The 13413-nt window shown below is 36.1% G+C and overlaps 1 protein-coding gene across 19 annotated transcripts in view; it reads right to left on the bottom strand.

Moving 5' to 3' along the window:
* Nucleotides 1-13413, bottom strand: part of CACNA1D (calcium voltage-gated channel subunit alpha1 D) — a 240478-nt gene that overhangs the window by 48711 nt on the left and 178354 nt on the right. For 4 of the 19 annotated variants that reach the window (XM_087887838.1, XM_034437031.3, XM_034437137.3 and 1 more), the window contains 5 exons: nt 12013-12096; nt 11604-11687; nt 3237-3275; nt 2693-2821; nt 653-718 (listed from right to left, as the gene is read on the bottom strand). In XM_087887838.1, the coding sequence (XP_087743964.1) occupies nt 653-718; nt 2693-2821; nt 3237-3275; nt 11604-11687; nt 12013-12096 (402 nt within the window). The remainder of the gene's footprint in view (nt 1-652; nt 719-2692; nt 2822-3236; nt 3276-11603; nt 11688-12012; nt 12097-13413) is intronic. The other 15 variants (XM_087887840.1, XM_087887842.1, XM_087887841.1 and 12 more) reach the window with 5 other exon arrangements.

Raw genomic sequence — 13413 nt, 5'->3', positions numbered from 1 at the left:
TCTTGTTTTCCTCCCCAAAAAAGGTAGGTGCATCTTATAGTTGGAGCATCTTATACTCTGAAAAATATGATACTTAGAGTTTTTATACATTCTCATTGCTTTGTTTTCCCCAACCACCAAACTAAAAATTGCCAAATATTTCAGCACTCCGTTAAGGAGCAGCTAATTTAGCACTTCAAAATGTTTATTATATTTATCAGCAACTTTTCTAACTCTGTAATAGATTGTATTTAAAGAAAGATCCTATTTATTTAGTTGTGTTGTTTTCAATCCTAATTCCTAATATGTATTTTTTCTGTTGCACTGCTACCATGCTATGGTTAATGATCACTAACTATGTCATTGGTTTATCTATGACTATGTCATTTGCCATGTTATTGCCTCTTTGCAAGCTTTTAAGGGGTTGCAATATACAAATTTCATTTCCCATTTGTGAATGAATTAAATAGCATTGACCCCAGTTCAGTCCAGGGATTTAAAAAATATATCCTTTAAGTAAGTTTTAATGAAAGTGTTGGCAGCAAATTAGCACATTCTCTACATACAGTAGGTATTCTAACATAGATTGGCAAGAGACTGTCAATATCCCATCCCTTAATAACTGGCTTACATCATATACTTCCTCATCAGGAAAAAAAAATGTTTTTATTACCTGCATTCCAATAACCGCATAGATGAAAAACAACATAGCTATCAGAAGGGCAACATATGGCAGAGCCTAAAATGAAAAGAAGTTTGAAAATAATAACTTGCATCTATTTTTGAAGCTATTATGCATGGACTATACATTTTTCTATTTTTAATTTCTACTCATCAGAAATAAATAGACAAGGATTGGCAGGGAAAGCTCTACAGTTATTTGAAATGCTATCCACACATGGAAGTATGTTGTAATCACTTGCACTAATATGTTGACTTCAATGTTGCTTGCTGTTTCAGGGTGGTGACTCAACATAAAGTTGAGTCTTATTTTATTTTATTTTAAATGTTATTTTAAAATAACGTATACAGGTAATCCTTGACTTACAATAGTCCATTTAGTGACCATTCATAGTTACAATGGCATTGAAAAAAGTGACTTATGACTGTTTTTCACAGTTACAACCTCTGCAGCATCCCCATGATCATGTGATTAAAATTCAGGTACTTGACAACTGGTTCATATTTATAACCTTTGCTGTGTCCCAGGATCCCAGGGTAACCTAACTTTGCTTGTTAGAAGTTTTGCAAACTTCTAACAAGCAAAGTCAATTTGCTTAACAACTGTGTTGCTAACTTAACTGCAGTGATTCACTAAACAGCTGTGGCAAGAAACATCATAAAATGGGGCAAAACCCCCTTAACAAATTCTCACTTAACAACACAAATTTTAGGCTGAATTGTGGTTGTAAATCAAGGACTATCTGTATAGGATTAGACCTTATGATTAATAAATTCTTTTTAAACTAGTATTCCAAAATTACTAATAATTTTAATTAGTAATTTCCATCCTGTTGAACAATTAAGAAATACGATGGCATATTTCTGAATGAAGAATTAGCATGGTTGGAGTAACAGCAACAGTTACGAACCAGGTTATTATCCTCGGTCTGTAATCATGGGCACACAGGAAATATGCCTCACCAATTCTTGTGAAAATATTTAATTAGAACTGCAAAGAATTGGGCACAATTTAAGAGCTATGCGGATTATTATATTATTCAGATCTATACACATAATCAGATCTTTGTTGGAATAGGGCCTACGGAACTGTCTTCATCCTATCACATCAGCCCACCCCACCCAATCAGGCAGGGAGGGTGTGTTACCGATCCTATCATTTAAAGAATTCTTATTAGTGGGTTCTAGGAAGAGAGCTCTTGCTCCCACCCTGTAGAATATTATTCTGCAAAGGTCAGACTGACCCCCACTTTCTTGGCATGCCAAACAGGAGTTAAGACATGGCTCTGCAGCCTCACATGGTGAGCCCTGGGAAATATGCAGTCATGGGGCCAGTCAGTCCCCTGGAAGCCCTCCCTTTGCCTTTTAATTAATTTTAATCTCTTGTCTCCTCTTAAATTTTTAAAAAATGTTTTAACTTTCATATATATTGTTTTATATTTTAACATATTATTGTATATCACCAGTCCCTCTTTGAGGGAGCTGGGCAGCACGTAAATGTAAAAAATAACTAAAAATAAATAAAATAATGTAAATATATATTCCAATCAATATGATGCAAGTAAGATATACATGTATATGTATGCATACTCATGCACACGTACACACAAAACACACACATACAAATATATACACACAAGAGAGACACAGATATTGAACATCCTGATAATACACATCACCATTGTTTATGCCAGGGGTTGGCAACCTTAAACACTCAAAGAGCCACAAAGGTCCTAACTGGAAGCCCCCCATTCAATTCTGGACCCGACCGGAAGTCCAGTTCCCCCACCATACAGTCTCCTCCTAGCACAGCGTCCCTTTTCCTCTACCTGTCCTAACCGAAAGCCCTATCAATTGTGGAGCCGACCGGCAATAGGGAGCTGCAGGAGAGGGATGAAAGAACCACATGCGGCTCCAGAGCCGCGGGTTGCTGACCCCTAGTTTATACTGTATTTCACTCTGAAACACCGTGCAATACCTAATACATTGCATTTTGACTCGAAAAAGCAATTCTTTTGAATGTTATGCATACCTGAAATGACTTAATAAATGTCCACAATAAAGTTCGGATTCCTTCTCCCCTGCTGAGGAGCTTCACTAATCGCATAACTCGAAACAGACGGAAAAATGTGATGGAGATTCTAGCACTGTCTTCACTGTTCTGTAGGATATTATACAAAAATCAAACCATGTTAAAAGCAGAATACAGAACAATTCAGGAAAAAAGAAAAACAATAACAAATGCAAAGGTGAAAGACGTAAGGTTGGAATATGTGTCTCTGAGTCCTTTTCCATTTTATAAGTATGACTATGAGGTGACAGGAAAAAATGACATGCTGGTACACAAAATCCGTATAAATGCTTCACTCATCACATGCATTAACATGCTTTCCACATTGTTTATAGGGTCAAGTTGAATTTGCCTGTAGTACGGTTTGATAGGTACACTGACAATAAAATCAATCACTGCATACATTTTTTTAGGACAAATATAAAAAAACCAGTGGAGGAAAGAATAATAAAAAGAATAAACTTGAAGTAGAGGTACAATTACTGGGGTTAGTTTGCTATCTTACCCCAGATTCATCAGTTGTGACAGTTTCACTTGGCTTTGGCTTTAAAAAATTAAGAACATTATGTATTAAAATCAAAGTAAAGATGCTGAAAAATAATTCTACTTGACGATACTGTGAAGAGGGGAAAAAAGAATTCAAATTAAAGTTTCCTAATATGATCCTGATTAAGAAAAAAAATCCTTTTCACCTATGCCTTCATTAGTCATTTACGTTACTGACAGGGCTGTGCAAAATGTGATGTTCCACTGTAGTAAAATACACTTTGTTATTATTAAATTATCTGATCATGGTTGACTATCATGATAGGTCTCCCTCTAAATCATCTTTCTCCCAAATGATGTCTTCCACATCTGTTGGGATCACAGCTCCCCAATTTCTTACCACATTTGTGTAATTTTCAGAGTTCCAATGCATCTGGAAACCATCAGGTAGGGAAAAGTTCTATTGATCCACTAGTCTCCAATTTGTGGGTAGTTATCCTAACCAAGTTGGGAGCTGATGGTATAGAAGTAACACTATCACAATTTTTTTAAGGTGAGAAGTTTTAAAGAGAGGAATAGAGAAAGTGAAATAGAAAAGAATGGTGCCTCTCTATATAAATTATTATCCTTTTTACTATAAAACTCGAGGGTATTTGAAACTTGTTATTTTGTATTTGATATTTGAACTCTAATACTGTTGTTTTGGTTATCATAATGCTTCATAACAGAATAGGATTTGACAAAGGGCTATTAAGTTATTCACTGACTGTGAATATTTCATAGAATGGTGAACTTACAAGTAGGGATATGGTCTAAGATGAATACTTGGCATTCTGTCTGAACAAAACAACACTGTGTTGGTAACTTTAAAGGCACATCTGAATTAGATGGATTTATTTATTTATTTATTCAATTTATATGCCGCCCCTCTCCGAAGACCCAGGGCAGATGATAATTCATGATTTATAAAAAATTATGCTTCAGTTTTCATCATTATTCTGATTTTCTCATAGTACAGAGTTCTAAATGCTTATCAGCTTCAGATAAGTCCCTGTTTTACAGGGTTGGTCTTCCAGGTGCGCTTCAAGGTGTTGGTGACCACCTTTAAAGTGCTCCATGGCTTAGGGCCGGGGTATTTACGAGACCGCCTTCTGCCGCCAATAGCCTCCCACCGGCCAGTTCGCTCACACAGAGAGGGCCTCCTCAGGGTGCCGTCGGCCAGACAATGTCAGCTGGTGACCCCCAGGGGGAGAGCCTTCTCTGTGGCGGCACCTGCCCTCTGGAACGATCTACCCCCAAAGATACGCACGATACCAGACCTCCGGACTTTTCGTCAGGCCCTGAAAACACATCTATTTCATCTAGCAAGGCTGGCTTGATCTCATCCTTTCGGTTTTAATTTGTAATTGGTTTTAACTGGGTTGTTTTAAATTGATGGCCAAAATTATTTAATGTCTTTTAAACTGCTTTTAAATTTTATATGTTATTTTTTACCGTAGCTGTTCACCGCCCTGAGTCCTGTTGGAGAAGGATGGTATACAAATTAAATAAAATAAAAAATAAATAAATACAGTCTATCCCTGCCTTTCCTGCCTTTGTGCCCTCTAGATATGATGGAACTGCAAATCCCCAAATTCAATCTGGGAATTGTGCATTTTGCAATCCAGGTAATTCTGTAAGGTATGAAGTTGGAGAAAGTTAATCTATATTATCCTACAAAAGCATTTTTTGAGAGCAGTATAAGTTGTTCTATGTTCAACAGCAAATTAAATGAAGAAAATAAAAACTGAATAAAAAGTTCCAGTGACGATCTGTTAATAACTTTGTTTCTTAAGAGACAATATGGAACTGAGAAATTTTGAAATTTTAATAGTTGTGTGATTGTATTTTTAAAGGGAAGAGAAACCACAAATGCAACAACAAGGGAGCAAGAAACACAGTTCTTATAACAATGTTTGCATGTATTATCAAATGAGTATTGGTCAAGAAATCATTATGAAGCATAGGCAGCATATTGCCATAGTACAGAGCAGATGTACTGCTGGCAATAACATTCTGGGATGATAAGGCTAATAGCATTTACTATCCATGGGGGCTTTCCATTCTCTGTGGAATTCAAATTACCACCTGATTGGGAACAACTGAGATAAAAGGTTGCTTTAACATCTTGAACATTTGATTGGTTCCTGGGGACAGCAGAAGATATAGATGTCTTTGACTTGATAAAAAAAAAGCTGTTCCCACATTCTTAGGAGAAAGAGTGAACTATTGCTCTACCATTACTTGAGAGCAAATATGATTTTCTTGCACTGAGAGACATAAATATATACAGACTACAGGGCACAGAGTGAGTTAATTGCAATGGTAATAAAGATAAAAGTCAAGAGATAGTGAGAGAAATTCCCAAATCTCTGCTTCATATGGCCAGCCATCTGAATATAAACTGTTACAGCAATGAAGTTACAATGGGAAAACATGCTAATTAATTACTGGCTAATGTGCATAAGGTACAGACTCCTAATATTTAGACTTGCTAAGAAAATAGACTATTTGGTCCTTACTTTATTAAAATATTTTACCAAAAGCAGTTAGATCACTTTGTAATCTGACTACATAAATTTGTATGTCCACTGAACATATGTATGTCCACTGAAAACTACTGTATTTGGCATATCCCACAGGCAAGCAAAATACGTGCGTGGAATTACTGTTACATGCTTACTGTTTGATCATTTGGGGGTGTTTGATTATTTGGGGGTTGTTTTTAAACAACAAACCTGAATATTAATGCATGTTTTCTCAGGATAATCTTCTTATAGATTAGACAACCATTCTTTCTTGACAAAGGTATGATCAAGAGTCTAGTACAGTGACGGCTAACCTTTTTGCTGTCGTGTGCCAAAAGTGGGGGGAGTGTGAGGGAGGGTGTCGCGCGTGCCCACACCCATAATTCATTCCCCCCCCCACACACATGCGCCCAGTAGGTCCGTTTTTCACCCTCCCCAGGCTCCAGAGGCTTTCTTGGAGGCTGGAAATGGCCCTTTTTCCGACTTCCAGTGGCCCAGAAGGCCTGAAAATCAGCTAGCTGGTGTGCGCATGCATGCTGGAGCTGAGCTAGGGCAACGCTCACGTGCCCACAGATATGGCTCCGTGTGCCATCTGTGGCACGTGTGCCATAGGTTCGCCATCACGGGTCTAGTAGCACCTTTTCAGACTAACATATTTTATTAAAAGTCTTAAGCTTTTGTGAAGTGTCTCTTCTGATTTCTGCTACCATCAGCTAACATGACTCTATTTTTACTATGTCTTTAAAATAGTGGTTCTCAAACTTTTATTCACCACAGACGCTTTTTAAATATCTTTTGTGGCCATGTTCCATGGCCACAGGCCCCCAAGACTTAACTCAAGATTTAAATCATAAATTTCTTCAAGCCTTCACGGACCCCCTGTGTCAACATCATGCTCCCCTAGGGGACAATGGACCACAGGTTGAGAACTACTGCTTTAAAGGACTGAATGCGCCTAAAGTGTTAGGATGAAAGAAGAGCTCTAACTTGGATTTTACTTGAATGTCTAAATATGTCTCCAAGGACTCTTCCACAACTTTTTTGTGTTTGCATTTTGCATTATATTTTGTATATTAACATCTCAGCCTACAGTTTTACAGGTCAATATGCTGTAATGTCCTTTTATGTGGATTTTAAGAATCTTTGTAAACCTATTTTTAGAAACAAAAAAAATATGACACATCTCTTATACTTATCTTGTCTACACAAAAGGCAGGAGAGATGTTTAGAAATAAAATAAGGAGGAATGATTACTTGTGCCTGCTATGTAACATTCATTTTTCCCCCTTTATGCTATAAAATATTAGTCTGTTACTATTGGAGAGAATAGTGTGATATCATGAACATGCTATTTATTTGTCAAGGGTAAGGAGTGCTATTATCTAATCTCCACATTTGGTTTTACAGATAACTGATATCAATTTGAGTTCTAATAAAATGGCTTGTATCTGTTGATATTGCTAATGTTGCATCCTGTTTTCACAAGATAGCTGTAGCTGCCAAAAGGAAATGAATTTACTAAAATAATTTTAGGTTTTTTAACCTGCTGGATTTATAGATGTCATATATTTTGTAATACCACTGGATTGCAAGGTATACACATTTATTTAGATGAATGGATAGATAGATGGTAGATAGATAGATAGATAGATAGATAGATAGATGATAGATAGATAGATAGATAGATAGATAGATAGATAGATAGATAGATAGATAATACATCTGTAGGTAAAGATCCACATTTAAAAAAATTAAAATAAATAAAAATCCTCTTCTCCAATCTTGTGTCGTATTTTACTTTTGATTGCATGTATCTATTTGTAGCTTCTGTTTTCAGTTTCATATCTGGATGAATTTAAAGTCTTTTTGTAGTTTCTTTGAATACATCATTTATGTCTCTGAGCTTTTAGACATCTTTGGAATAGGGAGTGCAGGCACATATGAAAAATATCAAGAAGGCAGTTCCAAGCATGCAACCAAAACGCTCTTCTTTTTTCTGTCAGTTGTGAATGCAATGCATGTTTTAAAGGGGACAAGATTTTCTGCCATCTTGCCCTGCCTGAATGCACTCGGGGGAGAAAGTTGGGATATAAATTAAATACATAATCACAAAATAATTTTGAAAAGTGGCACAAAATTGTTAAAGCTAAATAAATCTTGTGCAGAACTGCCTCAAAATATAGCTGGTATACTTGAAAGGCCTCAGCAGAGAAATAGCACATCTAATAGAATCAGGATTCCATAATTTAACTTCTTACTCCTACTACTCCTAAATTTCAGATGAAATCTACCTTCCTGTAATTGTGGCCCATGAAATCTCGTCATGTGCTCAGTGCTGAAGACAACATTGGAAACAAATATAAAGCTTTAGTTTTAAAAACATGTCAATATTCCTTGATGTTCCACATTGTTCAGACTGCATGCTGAATAAAGTTTTTATCATTACATTTTAGGAAGGACACACGTAAAGTGGAACATGTCCAAAAGAGAGAAATCAAGGATGGTAAGGAACCTGGGAGGAAATATAATCAAAGGGTTGCTATATAGAAAACAGGTCTATGTATTTTGGAACAACAGACAGTCATGCACTTTGAAATACCAACACCCAACAGTAACCAAGGAAGAAAAAGAAATAAGGTACAACAAGAGGATGTTTCTTGATCCTGATCACATGTTATGCATATTTTGGGATTGTGGTTACTTGCGACCCCATGTAAAGAAAAAAATCTGATTTTATTGGCAATGAGTTGTTTATTGTTCTTACTTGACAAGAATCGTATCTCATAGCAAACATCCCTCCATGCTTTATGAAGGATTGGTAATCCATCACTCAAAGTAAATACCATTGAATACATAAATATGAACCTCCTCTTTCTTTCATATCATCTTGATTTTAAACTTTGTTCTACTGAATCAGACAGTGTAAACAAACAATGAACATGTTTTTAAAATAGCCATCCAAACTATTTCTCAGCCTGACATGTTAACATTACCATAAATTCTTATAAAGATAAGTATGTCCATAGTGATTTTTCCAAAACACTTGACTTTTTTTTCCCAAGTAAAAAGGCTAACTAATTGCTAATACTAGTTTTGGAAATCTGGCACAACCACAGCTATTTGACTGTCCAAGAATAAAACAGAGACAATATATTTTCTAATTGTTTATACTTCAGAACATAAATTTCACAAAAAAAACTCACCACCTTAAGCCTGTAGTATATAATCCAGAATGAATCATTTAGATCAGTGTTTCTCAACCATGACACTTTAAATCCTGTGGATGTCAACTCCCAGAATACCCCAGCCAGCTATGCTATGAATTCTGGGAGTTGAAGTCCACATTTTAAAGTGATCAAGGTTGAGAAATACTGTTTTAGATAACTAGAGCTAGCTCTTAAAAATAAAACAAACATGAAAACTAGTGTCAGCGCCACTAGATAAAACCAGAGTAGGAAATCAACTCCACAAGAAGGCTAAAAGTACTTCTATTGGCTACAACAATAGAATCTTGCAAGTCTGATTGTGCTATATCTTCTCTTTTTATAGTTCAGTGAGTTAGGGAGGCTTCTATCTGAGAGGCCTCTGAATCTTATCTAGCTGTTTGGACTTAAAAAAAGTTTCAGCTCTTTCTGTCTATGTAACCCTTTTCACACATCTCGGTCAAAGTCATTTGCTTACTCCTTATAGCCAGTTAACAGAAGCTCATTATTGTTTGATCAATTAAATCAAAGAAGCAATTGCCCCAAATAAACATGAGGCATAGGTCCTTAACAGATCAATGACACAAAACCACTTTGCTTAGCGATCACAATTAGACCAGAAACTATGGTCACTTAACTGCCACAGTCACTAAGCAGAAAATCATGTGTCTGTGACTGGCTTATGACCTTATTTCCCATTTGTGAACCACCATGGTCATTAAGCAAAACATTACATGATGGAGACTTCCTCCTTATCTAGTAACTCTTTTGTTATAAGCCAATTGCAAAGAGCCCAAGTGGCAGTCGATAGCTATGAGATGCTGCAATGCTATAAATGTGAGGATTGGTCACTAAGCAATTTTTTTTCAGCGATGTGACTTTGAACAGTTGCTAAATAAGGCAGTCAGTGAACGAGGACTATCTGTACTTCTTCTCTGTCTTATGTTCCAATGAAATCAGGGAAGAACCTGCCAGAATTCATTTGAATACTACCTTGCTTCCCAGAACTTAAGGAAAGTTTCAGCCCTCTTTGTTTATAGAATGGTTTTTGCCTATTTCTTTCAAGGTCATCACTAGGTCAGTATATTCTGGAGAAGCTATAATAAAAACCTCTTTGTTTGCCAGCTTTTGTACAGACACAGGGTTTTTTTTAAATGTAAGCATACTTCCTAAGGACAACTGAAACTATTTAAAGGATTTATATCAACTGTCCGCATGCCAAATAGATAATCACAATAACTCTTCAATATATTCCATCAGTTTTGCAGCCAAAATTTGAATCTCTTGTCTGAGTATCTCTTTTAAAAGCAGGATACAAAACTTCAGGGATTTTGAGTTTAATCCTGGATTAATTTCAACAATCACAATATTTCAGTCACACCTCTCTTTACAGTATGACGATAAAATAATGAAAGAAAGTTTATTCCCACAATTCTGAGTTCTTTGGAAAAAAACATAGTGATAAAAAATATAGTACATAAATTGTAGCCACACACCATGAAATGTAGACATGTACAACACTGAGTTCAGAAACAAATGCCTGATCTTCTTGTGTCAAGAAGCGAGCAGAAGAAAAAAAGAATTCAAACTTCCCAAGATGATCTACTTTTGTTCAACAAATCAGATAGTTTATTTGTACAAATCAGAAGCCATATTAGCATGTCTCCAAATCCAGATATAGTTGAGTTGAGTGCTCTGAATTCACTAAAGGAAATTTCAGGTACTATTGGATTAAGGATGAAGCAAGATGAAACTAAATAGCTTATCCAAAATTGTATCTATACCAAGACCGTTCTTGGTATACGCAACTTAATATTGTGAATTTCTCAATTCAATATTTTAAGATTAGATTTAAAAAAGTATTATAACAGAATAGCTAAGAAAGGTATGTGTGTACGTGTACACAGACACATATAAGTAATTTGGAGCTTGCTAAGTATTCCCTTCCCCTGGACAAATGGTATTGAGAGATTATAAATAATTAGATATAGATTTATAACATAAAAACATCTATGTTGAAAAGCTTACAGCTGAGCTTTACACTCTAATTGTAAGCAAGCTCTCCTGTATCAATAAAATTTATAATTCTAGTTATAAAATGTCTTTACTGAATTTGTGAGGCCATTTATAAAATACGATTATTAAAATTTGGATAATATATCATTTTTTTCTGTTTGCAGTACAACCTAATTTTCTTCGCTTTCTTCCACCTTGGTCCCCAGTCCCAAATATAGCTCTCTGCTAATGATGCAGATGTCTCATGGATAGCAAACTGAATCAGGTCTATGCAACTTGTGACCCATCAAAGAGGTCACTCATTGTGCTTGAGGAAACTTATGTTGTGCAGTTGTGACCATATGGTCTTTTGAATGTGATATCTCAATTTCCATTAGAAATCTTTGTCATAGGAATATGTGACTAGAATTCATGATTCCTCTTTTAATTTTGGGGCACAGTCTACAGGTATTACTGTAAGAATGACAGTTTCCATACAAGGCATAAAAATCCATCTCTTAATAGAAGGGGAAAGGATATATAATTCTTCCAACTACTCTTTTCTACCCTGATGCTAAATGGTCAGCCATTACTTTGTATGGGGAGAATAGGGTTACTTACATTAACTTCGGTTATAGCAATATCAACGACGCTACCAACAACAATTAAGGCATCAAAAGTGTTCCATGCATCAGTGAAATAGTGCTGTTAGGACAAGCATTCAGTAGCACGAGAAAACAGAAACAGAAAAGAAAGAGAAGAAAAGGACAGTGTTATAACACAGAAACACAATGTACCAGTACTGCATCTTTCCATCTCAAATCTGAGAAAACGGGAAGCAAACTATGAATTATGTCTGTCCTGCATTTGGAGCTAAGAACATATCCAAAGTTCTGTGACTTGTCCAAATAACATAATAAAAGGGGGAAGGGAAAACAGAGGTAAAGAAAGAGCTGGGGGAAGAAGAAAGAAAGAGAGAGAGAGAAAAACAGCACAGTGGGATTGCGGGTGTTTGCTGGGAAATACTCACATCGGCTTCACTGAGAACGATGTCTACTATGCTGCCAAGAACGACGAGGGAGTCAAACGAGTTCCAGGCATCACTAAAATAGCCCTGAACAGAGCAGGCAGGGTGCAAATGTTTGTAATTACATATGAAATGTCAGAATATTTGTATACTTCTGTTTAACTTTTTCATAAACAGAAATTACGTCAAACAAAAATGCTGTGGCCTCATAAGAAGAGAATAAACAATATTGCCTACTAAAGAGAAAGGCTTATATGTGACATGATACCACTGCCATGTGCCAACAGAGTTCTGCAGCAGATGATTTATGTTGTAAATATGGACATAGGGTACTGACAGTATGAGCAAAGAATATCTGCACTCCACACTGTTCCAAAGAGGCTTCACTACGAATTAACATCAACTTCTACAGTAGTTATAGTTATGGATGAGAACTACCACAAGCCCCATCCAACTGATGTTGCCCAAGGACACCAGTTTGCCATCTCAAGTTTAAGCTGTTGGAATACTCATGGACACCTGATAGCCTCCCTCACAAGTCATCTTTCACTGCCCAAATGCATCTTTCATAACATATACTGAAAGAATGGCTGCCTGTGTAAAATGCTGGTGGGCAGGACAATTCAGAGGAGAATATTAAAATCTAATTATAATTTCATGCTTCTAATTAGTTTACTTCTGCAAACTAATATGTTGTAACACTAACCATAAATAAAGAAGTGTTCAATAAGTGTCCTGTGTGTAGAATTATGTTTTAAGCAGAATCACTCCAAATCTCACCATGTAGATAGGATCGCTATGGCTTACACAGTGCCAGACCATTTTCCGTCTTGGTTTTTTTTTTTTTTTTTTTGAGTATGGTTTTTTCTAAACTTTGGCTGTGTTCACATGGCGTGCTTAACTCATCATTGGTAGGGCTAATGGTTAGAACACCTATGCTCAGCCATAGGTTAGAAAAGGGTAGTTTTAACCTAAAATAGAGCCAGGATAGTTGGAGTTTGCCAACAGTTTCAAAGACAGTTTGGTAGTAGCTGAGCTTCCTACAAAGATGGCTGCACTTTGGGTAGGAACAGTTTGGGTCAGTTATGTGATATTGTCTAATAGTTTTGAAAGGTTTCCAAAAGGAAAATTCTCCAAATCTATTCAGAAGGGCTAAGGATTAAACCACAGATCTTCTGCCTGAAAGCAAGCATCCTAGCACTAAAGTATGATCCTTCTGATATTGTGTATGATTAATAATGTCCAAAATGTATTACAAATTGAACAAAGTCACTTTGACATACAATATAAGAAATTGTAAGGATAAGTGTGAAACTAATGGGCAACACACAGATCCAGTGGCAGTTTAAACAAGTTTATATGACTCTTTTAAAAATAAAATTCTCTGGGCACTCCAAAATGCTT

The sequence above is a fragment of the Pantherophis guttatus genome, chromosome 2 (genome assembly GCF_059756535.1).
Source record: "Pantherophis guttatus breed Tessera chromosome 2, ASM5975653v1, whole genome shotgun sequence".
NCBI lineage: Eukaryota > Metazoa > Chordata > Lepidosauria > Squamata > Colubridae > Pantherophis > Pantherophis guttatus.
This window is presented reverse-complemented; position numbering and strand designations above follow the sequence as displayed.